At 35.7% G+C, this 11,660-nt stretch overlaps 1 protein-coding gene across 1 annotated transcript; it reads left to right on the top strand.

Annotated features, from left to right (window-relative positions):
• Positions 1 to 7,095: 7,095 nt before the first annotated feature.
• On the top strand, positions 7,096 to 11,626 carry LOC110441406 (cytochrome P450 4A6-like; the record flags this gene model as incomplete). Its single annotated transcript, XM_021484526.1, has 5 exons — positions 7,096 to 7,287; positions 8,287 to 8,431; positions 9,738 to 9,919; positions 10,154 to 10,278; positions 11,564 to 11,626. Coding segments are annotated over exons 1-5 (707 nt in total), but the record flags the coding sequence as incomplete, so codon positions are not given.
• Between the last annotated feature and the right edge of the window lie 34 nt (positions 11,627 to 11,660).

The following is an 11,660-nucleotide window of genomic DNA, read 5'->3' as shown; positions in this document are numbered from 1 at the left end:
TGTAGGACTCTGCGCTGAAATGTACTCATACTTCTACGCCGTGCGAACACGGATAGAAACGGAAAATCTTACCGTTCTACGAAACGATATGAAAGAAAAACAGGTAGCTAAAGGCATTGCAAAGACGACCATTAGATGGGATCTAAGACATGAAATGTATAGGGACTGTTTATTCGAAAACACAATTAAAATGTGTAAAATAAATTCGATTAGAAGCGATAAACACCAACTGTACATGTACATTTATGCCGTCAACAAGTCGGGTCTGTGTGCCTTCGATGACAAACGTTGGGTCTTGCACAATCGATATGATACGCTAGCGTTTAGTCATTATATAATTTCTACAATGAGTTGGCATTAAAAATGAAACAGAAATGTAGTTTTACAAATATTTATTCAAATGTGGTATCAGACCGAAGTCGTCATGAATGAAAAAAAATATTGTAAAACTATGTTCATATGTATATTGGTTACATGGTGATTAGATGTTGTTATAATTTAGTTGTAAAAAGTAAAGACCATGTTGATTATATACTATATATTGTTGAATTTCAATTTGAAAGAAAAAAAGGCGAAATATAAGAAGGTTTCAAAAAGAATCAAAACTAAATTTAAGTTGTAAAACTAAATAAAAAATAATAATTTATTTTGTTTTCAGATAAAACAGAAAATTATTTTGAAATTTAAAAGTCAAAAGAAAAACAAAATGAGTTTCAAGGTTTCAATAAGCTTCAAATTACAATGTTTTAAGTTGTAGATTAAATTTGAGGTATGAGAGACATCATTTAAAGTCCGAAAAGTATGAGAGACAGCAAGTGAAATTCGACAAGTATGAGAGACATCCCATGTACCATATACTATATAGTTTGGTAAAACTATTAGATTATATGTTTTTAAATAACACTGCTATATGCTATTGTTGGGTATTCATTTCACTTACGTTACAACGTTGTAATTGGAGGAGTTTTATTTCTCAATATGAACGTTATTGACTATTAATGTACCGCTTAATGATCATTTATCAAGACTCCTTATAAAGCACAACTTAACCAGTCTTATTAATGAACCTACACGAATAACACCTGCTAGTGCCACTTCTATTGATGTCATCTTTACTAACAACCTAAACTTAATTAAAAATACTTGTGTATCACCACCATGCTGTAGTGACCATTCATCAGTTCATGCCCAAGTCTCTTTTACTGTATTTAAACAAGTGAATTATAAGAAACTATCTTGAAATATGATGAAGCTGATTTTGAAAGTATGAATAATGCTCTTCTTAATATTGATTGGTTGAATTTGTCATTAAATCTGGACTCTGATGCATTTAACTCATTCATAATTAATTCAATCATAGAACAAGTCAATAGTTTCATCCCTACCATAGTTATTACTGTACGCCCAAATGATAAGCCATGGATGAATAACATTATTAGGCTGAAAATGAGACAACGTAATAGAATTAGAAGTAACAAATAATCCGCACTACTAGGAAAGATTTCGTTTACTCAGGAATAAAACCATTGACTTGATTCGTGAGGCAAAAGCAAATTATATCCAAAAACTTGAAAATTGTCTTAATGAAAACATGGTCTCCCCAGACAAATGGTGGAAAATTGCAAAATCTATTACTAATTTCTCCAATAAATCCTCTTCTATTCCTCCTCTTGAACATGATGACCAATTCATTCACCATCCTCTTGACAAAGCAGAAATCCTTAACAATCACTTTACTAATATCTCTTCGTCATCCCCTGACCTTGAATTACCTCAGACAGCACAGCCCTATACTCCATACTCACTAACTAACATTCATATCACTGAACAAGATGTATCTGACCAAATTAATATTCTTAATGTAAATAAACCCCCTGGCCCTGATGGTGTAATCCCTAAAGTTGTAAAAAAATTGAGTAACTCTCTTGCATTACCCCTCTGTCTTTTATTTAATAAAACACTTGAATCAGGAATATTACCAAATAGATGGAAACAAGCAAATATAAATGCTATATATAAAGGGAAGGGTTCATCAAATGATGTTTTAAATTATAGACCAATCTCAATAACCTCATGTTTCAGTAAAATAATGGAAAAAATTGTCTTCAAAAATCTTTACAACTATCTAATAGAAAATTCTATCTTAACTAAGCACCAGTCTGGCTTTATACCAGGTGATTCTACTGTTAATCAACTACTATTTATTTATAATGAAATTGTTAGCAATATGGACCAGGGGAAGGAGCTCAGATTTATTTTTTGTGATATTAGCAAAGCTTTTGATAGGGTGTGGCATAAAGGTCTCTTACATAAACTTAAAACGTATGGAATTGATGGAAATTTACTTTTATGGTTTGAAAATTATCTCTCTGATAGATTGCAAAGAGTCACCACTGAAGGTTATCACTCACAGTTTAAGGGTATAAATGCAGGGGTACCTCAGGGATCTGTTCTGGGACCTTTACTATTTCTCCTTTATATTAATGACATCACTGACAATGTTTCAACTAATATTAAGCTTTTTGCAGATGACACCTCCTTATATGTAATTATAGATGAAAACCCAGCACATGCAGCACAAGTTCTGACAAATGATCTCTCTAACATTGGTGAATGGGCAGGTATATGGGACATCAAGTTCAACCCTACCAAAACTAAATCTGTAATATTTTCTAGAAAACATAACAAACATCACCCTCCAATAACTTTCCAAAACAGCCAAATCACTGACTCAACAGCACATACACACTTAGGACTGACTTTAAAAGATGATGCATCTTGGAATCAACACATTCTGAATATATATGAAAAAGCTTATAGTAGATTAAATATTCTTCGTTACATTAAAACTAAAGTCAATCGTAAATCATTAATTAAAATTTATATAGCATTTATCAGGCCAATTTTGGAATATGCAGACATAGTATGGGATAATTGCACTCAACAATCTAAAGAACTTCTAGAATCTATTCAATTAGAAGCAGCCAGAATCATTACTGGACTTCGATCTGGAACATCTCATAATAAACTTTATAATGAACTTGGTTGGGAAACTCTGTCAACAAGAAGAAATAAACACAAACACATAATGATGTATAAAATAATGCATGGGCTGTCACCTCAATACTTACAAGATGTCTTAAATCCTTTCATTAACAATCAAAACAATAATCCCTATTTCCTCAGACAAACAAGACTGTTTAATCCACCAATATGCAGAACTAACAATTATTTTGACAGTTTCCTCCCTCTAATGTGCCGCACAACTAACACTACTGATAATGATCTCTTAAACTCCCCAACTCTTGCAACCTTTAAACACAAACTAAATAAAGATATTATTATCGATAATGAATCAACCTTAATTTTTAAAACTGAAGGTGATAGACGGGCCAACATTATTCTTTGTCAACTTAGAAACTTATGTAGCAATTTAAATTTTGATTTATTCAATGACCATTTAACTGACTGTCCCTCTTGTGCTTGCTCTTTTGAATATGAAACAGTTTTCCATTACTTTCTTGAATGTCCATTGTATAATGATCTCAGACTTACTTTATTTACTTCTGTTGATAATTATGGAAATCATAACCATATTGATACAAACATTTTTCTACAAGGCTGTCCTGATTGTGATGGACTAACAAACAGACAGTTACTTAATGATGTACAGTTATTTATTGGTAAATCTAGGCGTTTTAATCTCTATATGATCTAACCAGCCATGACCTTATACTTTATACTTTTATACTTTACTATTCCTATTTCAATTATACTCCACAAATAAGTAACTTTACCTACTTTTCTATAAATGTTATTCTTCTACGGACATAGGAGTTTTAAGTTGAGCATGTTTGTTTGTTGTTGTTTGTTGTAAGATTTGTTCAATCTGTCTTGTTTTACAGTTTCCATCTTATACATTGAATTACACATAGACTAGCTATATAAAACTATAAGAACTTAACAGTTTTGGCGACTGTGACCTGTGCATATATTTGCACATGGACTTTTGGTCAATGTCTGCCAATATCTGTGTGATTTGATAGCTATATAGCTCATATACAATTGTAAAATGTTATAAAAATAAATAATACCTGTGGAAGTGTTTTGTGTGTGATGTGAGAAGTGTGAATGTTTTTGTATTTCAGTTATGTTAATCAAGAAGGAGTTACATCCCTTTAATATATATATTCTTTTATATAATTTTCATTTCAAAATTGATGTATTAATTAAATCAAATAAAAATAATAGAATCCGTTAATTTAGCCACCGCTGGAGAGAATTTATATAGGCTTTGCCTGTTATTCCATCCAATTGACTTGTATCAACTTTGTCAATAAAATTTGTTGAAATGAAATTGACTATTAATAAAATTTTAGCGAAAACAAAATCGTTTCTTCTTAGTCAATTCTCTCTACATTCAGATATACAATCCAGCACCGACTCATTATACGTTGAAAAAATGACTTCTACTTTACAATTGTATCGATGTCTCGTCAACCTGTTCATCTGATTACGAACTCTACCGTATTTTACTTCCACTACACTATCTATGAAAAAAGGGTTTCGTTTCTTAACTCGGTGTAACGTTTCTCTATGGCTCTAACGAGTTTATGAAATATGACGGATCTACAGATGGCGACCTCGTGACAACCAAAACAAGAGGCCCAAGGGCCTTAGCGGTCACCTGAGAAATATCATAGGTACTGGTAGCTATATTTTATTGTTTAGATCTGATGTGGAAATCAGCGTGTAAACTAAGTGAAATACAATACTTGTCATGTCATCAAAGGATAAGAATTCGAAAATATTGGTAAATGTTCCCTTTGGGGCCCCGCCCTAGCCCCTGGGGATAGGGCAGGAATCCCAATTTTACAATGTAATACCCTCATCCACCAAAGATGATCCTAACTAAGGTTGAGTAATTTTCTACTGAAAATGGATAAAATATACCCAAAAGTGTTATTTCCCTATATAAACTATAGTAAATTTCACCCCCTCCCCAAGGAAGAACGGATAGCTGGGGGTCCTGAAATTTACAATTTAAATAAAGCCCCTGATGATCATGCAGAGAAAATGACTGTAGTACCTCTGAGTCTGGAGAAGAAGAGTTTTGAGTTAGGAATCCTACAATTTTGTAGCCTCACCTACCAAGGATGATTCTGACCAAATTTGAAAAAAATCCATTTACTGGTTCTTGAGAAGAAGTTGAAAATGTAAAAAGTTTACGCACGACGGACGACGGACGTCGACGGACGGAAAGCGATTAGAATGGGTCACTTGAGCAAAGCTCAGGTGACCTAAAAATACTGATTAAACATAGCTGATTAGTAGCATATTACGATATATCTGTTAATATCACATCACCGTATGAATTTATGACAGATTTAATCAAACGTTTTTGATACATATTTAAATGAGAAGACTAACGGAATATCGATATAACGACCCGCTAGGCTCTTTACACTACAGATTTGTACTGAAATGGAGACAACTCTATCAAATAATATGAATGGCTAAATATTAATCAAACTCGTCTCATGAACTGTATACATTTATAAGAAAGGAAAGAGCTGCATCAATCATTGGAATTATATCCAACACAAAACAAACAAAAAAACGACCTATATTTAATGACTTGAACCATGACTGTGTATACAAGAGCGTCTTTTTCCCTGAAAATTTTGACTTGCTATATCTTGATCAAATTCATCTTGGAGTGAAGCCGATGATTTGGGATGGGTTTTGTTCCGGTGGTACGGATGCATCCTTTTGTTATCTATCAGCACCTAGCAAGGAATAAAATGTAAATAACAACACAATAAGCGCGGCAGACTCATTGTCTATGGTTCATCGGTTTTAAATTCTAGTAATATAAATTCTATGTTTCTTAACCTGAAATTATGTATGTTACTAGTTTTATTTCCTAGGAAATTTATACCAAATTATATTGTAGACATACACTGTAAATTTGATCTAATATGCTTTTATATTCAGTCAACCTCGTAAATGCATGTTCGTTATGTTATGCCTCGGAGACCATATAGTAGCAGAAAGCATTTGCCTTTTCTCTCTCATCTTCATTAGCAAATGATGCTCCCCTTCATATGTGTAGCCACACAAAGTTTAAGCTCCTTATGTAGAGTTGCATCACGATGAAGTCCTAATTTGTGGAGGATTATTAGAGATCGCTGAAATTGTTCAAGCCACATTGGAGCAGTACTGCTGTCGTCCATTGTCGAGTGAAAAGTGAGTAGAATGTACATGTGGCTGAGTACGTTACTTTATACCTATGTACGGAATGTTTCACTTATCATTTTTTTTTCATCTCATGAAAAACAAATATCGAGTGTGGTCAGGTGCGATAGTTTTGACTAACATCTTATCAAATACTTTCATCTGCATGTTACAAATGTTTCAAGTACTTTCATCTGCATGTTACAAATGTGTCAAGTACTTTCATCTTCATGGTACAAATGTTTCAAGTACTTTTCATCCAAATATATTCATAAAGAATTCCTATTGATTTACATTATCAAAAGTATTCCTACATCTCCGAGCTATCATTGTTTTAAGTACTTTTCACCCCTGACCGATAGGGGGACTGACATGGGGACTGACAGGCCTAGGGGGACCGACAAATACTTTCATAAAGTATTCCTACTCCCTCAAGTTACTTTCTTGAACTGATCGATTTGTGCTTGAGCCATTGAATGTGTCGAAATTCTCCTCACTCACTATATATATACACTTAACCGATGGGGACTGATACATGTAGGGACCGATAAGGGGGACTGACAGAGGGGGACTGACAGGGGGACTTAAAGGGACTGTTTATAATTAACACCTGTAATAAATATCATTTTTATTTGTAAGCCCGATATCCATCTCCCGTTCTAGCGCCAGCTGCAGTTAGCTGTAAACATAAAATATTTAATGATCACTGACAACAATTTATGTATTCGGCTTTGCCGATATGCGTCTGGATATTGTGGCCGTTGATTCGATTTGTCGCATAAGACAGCTGAGACGAACGAAGGAGGATTGTTCACAAAACCCTCCCTTGTTTACAAACGCAGTAAGCCTATTTTAAAGATGAAGATCGGCCTATTATCCAGCGCGGCATTAACACCTGGGAACATAGTTGGTACTCTTGTTCTCGGTGTTGCAAGCTATATTCTGTACGAAGTCGTACGATTTCTGCTTCACGTACGCTACGCAAGTAATACATACCGTGATTTGCCTGGACCTGAAGGCTCGCACTGGCTGTACGGCCATCTACAACAGGTAAGTACTACATATCAATGTTCTACCACTGCCATCAGGTAAGTATACTTTACTGTCATCTCAACAAAGTGAATACCAGGTAAGTGTGTAATGTACTGTACTGTCAAGCAGTTAAGTAAGTGTGTACTGACAACCAAACCAGATAAGTATGTGTACTGACATCCTAACCAGGTAAGTATGTGTACTAACAACCTAACAAGGTAAATATGTGTACTGACAACCTAAACATGTAAGTATGTGTACTGACAACCTAACCAGGTAAGTATGTGTACCGACAACCTAACCATGTAAGTATGTGTACTGACAACCTAACCAGATAAGTATGTGTTCTGACAACCTAACCAGGTAAGTATGTGTACTGACAACCTAACCTTGTAAGTGTGTGTACTGAAATCCTAACCATGTAAGTATGTGTACCGACACCCTAACCATATAAGTATGTGTACTGACAACCTAACCAGGTAAGTATGTGTACTGACATCCTAACCAGGTAAGTATGTGTACTGACATCCTAACCAGGTAAGTATGTGTACTGACATCCTAACCAGGTTAGTATGTGTACTGACATCCTAACCAGGTAAGTATGTGAACCGACAACCTGACCATGTAAGTATGTGTACTGACAACCTAAACATGTAAGTTATGTACTGACAACCTAACCAGGTAAGTATGTGTACTGACAACCTAACCAGGTAGGAATGTGTACTGACAACCTACCGATGTAAGTATGTGTAATGACATCCTAACCAGGTTAGTATGTGTACCGACAACCTGACCATGCAAGTATGTGTACTGGCAACCTAAACCAGATAAGTATATGTACTGACAACCTAGCCATGTAAGTATGTGTACTGACAACCTAACCATGTAAGTATGTGTACTGACAACCTAACTAAGTAAGTATGTGTACTTACAACCTAACCAAGTAACTATGTGTAACGACATCCTAACTGGGTAAGGTCAATTGTTATTTAATTGAATGTTTGTAACTTTTTTCAGCTTCCAAAGACAAGCCATGAGAGACTTGAGTATGGCTTGAAAATCACCAGACAGTTCCCACGATACTTTCGGTTCTGGATGGGTCCCAGAGCCAATATTCTTTTGAACCATCCAGAAACCATCAAGATGATCCTCAAAACAGCAGGTGAGATTATTATTTACTTACTGATAGGTATATTCATAGACAGTTTCCTAATAAATTGTAATTATCTATCTGTCCATCTAAATATCTCCTAAACTACATTATGCATCATGAAATTGTGTGCAAGCTTCTAAAATATCCCCCTTTAACTCCCCTTTTCAGAGAGTTATGCCCATTTTAAAGCAAATAACTCTTGAAGAACAAGACTGATTTAAAAACAAATAGGACCTGTATACAGGTTACATTGTTATAGGACATGTATACAGGGTACAATGTTATAAGACATATATACAGGGTACATTGTTATAGGACCTGTACACAGGGTACATTGTTATAGGACCTGTATAGCAGATACATTGTTATAGGACCTGTACACAGGGTACAATGTTATAAGACCTGTACACAGAGTACATTGTTATAAGACATGTATACAGGGTACATTGTTATAGGACCTGTACACAGGGTACATTGTTATAGGACCTGTACACAGGGTACATTGTTATAGGACCTGTACACAGGGTACATTGTTATAGGACCTGTATACAAGGTACATTGTTATAGGACCTGTACACAGGGTACATTGTTATAGGACCTGTACACTGGGTACAATGTTATAGGATCTGTATACGAGGTACAATGTTATAGGACCTGTATACAGGGAACATTGTAATTGGACCAATATACAGGGTACAATGTTATAGGACATGTTTACAGGGTACAATGTTATAGGACCTGTATACAGGTTACATTGTTATAGGACATGTATACAGGGTATAATGTTATAGGACCTGTATATAGGGTACATTGTTTTATTACCTGTATATAGGGTACTTTGTTTTATTACCTGTATATAGGGTACAATGTTATAGGACATGTATACAGGGTACAATGATATAGGACCTGTATATAGGGTACATTGTTATTGGACATGTATATAGGGTACAATGTTATAGGACCTGTATATAGGGTACATTGTTTTATTACCTGTATATAGGGTACTTTGTTTTATTACCTGTATATAGGGTACATTGGTATAGGACCTGTATACAGGGTACAATGATATAGGACCTGTATATAGGGTACAATGTTATAGGACATGTATACAGGGTACATTGTTATAGGACCGGTGTATACAGGGTACATTGTTTTTATAACCTGTATACAGGGTACATTGTTATAGGACCTGTATATAGGGTACATTGTTTTATTATCTATATACAGGGTACATTGTTTGATATGTTATCTGTAATGGTAGAGATGTCTTACTTTTCAGGTCAAGAATTTAATGTGTAACAATATTCTCTTCTAGAGCCCAAGCCAATAGGATTTGGAGGGTTCTATAGACATGCCCTACCCTGGCTTGGTCCCGGATTGCTCATTGCAGGGGGTAAGCAGTGGGCCCGTTCTCGTCGTCTACTTACACCAGCCTTCCATTTTGATGTCCTACGACCATATATGGACATCTACAATGAGGCAGCAGAGGAACTCCTGGTAAAGTCAGAGAACTGTTTCCCTTGGCTAGCTTTTAACAACGTCTGCTGCTTAGGAAAAGAAAAAAATGACAGAAGGAGAGCGATTCAAGGGAAACTATCATTACGCTCAATTAACAATTCCATAATTTGGTTTTTGGTGAAAATAATGTATCATAGAAAATAAATGCAATAGATGATGAAGACAAAGAATATTTAGTTTCCAGATGTTTTTGATATTTCTGATTCATTATAGAACAACATTGGAGTGTGTGCGGGGAAGGGTGAGAGTTTTGAGACATTTGGTGTAGTGAGTGCCTGTAGCCTGGACATCATACTGAGGTGTGCCTTCTCCTACCGTACCAACTGTCAGAACCTCAGGTAGGTACTCATGTATCTCACTAAAAAACATTGGGTATGTACTGGTATGTCTCACTCAAAAACATCGGGTAAAGGTACTTGTGTATCTCACTCAGAACCTCGGGTAGGTACTCGTGTGTCTCATTCATAGCCTTGGGTAGGTACTCGTGTGTCTCACTCAAAAAACATTGGGTAGGTACTCGTGTGTCTCACTCAGAACCATGGTAAGGTACCCGTGTATCTCACTCAAAAACATCGGTTAAAGGTACTTGTGTATCTCACTCAGAACCTCGGGTAGGTACTCGTGTGTCTCTCTCAAAAACATCTGGTAGGTACTTGTATGTCTCACTCAGAACCTCGGGTAGGTACTTGTGTCTCACTCATAACCTCGGGTAGTACTTGTGTCTCTCTAAAAAAACCTTCGTTAGGTACTCGTGTGTCTCACTCAAAAACATCAGGTAGGTACTCTTGTGTCTCAATCAAAAACATCAGGTAGGTATTCGTGTGTCTCACTCAAAAACATCAGGTGGGTGATCGTGTGTCTCACTCAAAATCATCAGGTAGGTACTCGTGTGTCTCCCTCATAACCTCTGGTAGTAATTATGTCTCTCTCAAAACCTTGAGTAGGTATTTGTGTCTTAATCAAAACCTTGGGTAGGTACTTGTGTGTCTCTCTCAGAACCTTGGGTAGGTACTTGTGTGTCTCACTAAAAACCTCTGGTAGGTACAACTTTGTCTCATACTCGCCAAATTTTCACCCAGTATAACACTCACATGTTCACCTCTAATCCCACATATTTCTCATCTCCTGCAACTCTCATATCATGGCTTATCTCACATAAACCTCATCTCACACACATCTGATCTGACAAAACCATGGTGTTATACAACTCCCGACCATTATCTCTGTTATCTCACATCGCTCTCATCCAAAATAATTCTGATCTCACAAAATTCTCATATGACATAGTTCTACTCTTTTACAAATCTCAACTCTTGCCTTCTAGGACTCTCATCTTCTGCAAACCTCATCTCACTTAACCCTTGTCTCATATAGCTTAAGTTGATTGGCATTCAACATCTACTGCCAAACATTCAGTCTGTAACCTTATTGACTTAATTGATTTCGTTATAAAAAAAATCCGTTTAAAACTCAGAGTTGATAAAGACATGTATCTAAGTTTCATATACATGTTTAATTCTGTATTATAAATTAAAGTAACAGGTACATTTGATGAAAAGGGATTTTAAAAAGTTTGGCTTATATGGTTATGTTGATTTTATTCTTGAATTTATGTGTCTGCAGAGAAAGACACCCCTATGTGACAGCTGTGAAGGAGTTAACTGAGACCTGGGTAGAGAGGTGTAGGTAAGTGTGAAATGAGACCTGGGGAGTAAGGGGG

This window comes from Mizuhopecten yessoensis, unplaced genomic scaffold (assembly GCF_002113885.1).
Source record: "Mizuhopecten yessoensis strain PY_sf001 unplaced genomic scaffold, ASM211388v2 scaffold715939, whole genome shotgun sequence".
Classification (NCBI taxonomy): domain Eukaryota; kingdom Metazoa; phylum Mollusca; class Bivalvia; order Pectinida; family Pectinidae; genus Mizuhopecten; species Mizuhopecten yessoensis.
Note: the sequence above shows the minus strand (reverse complement) of the source record. Positions and strands in the feature narration are given on the sequence as shown.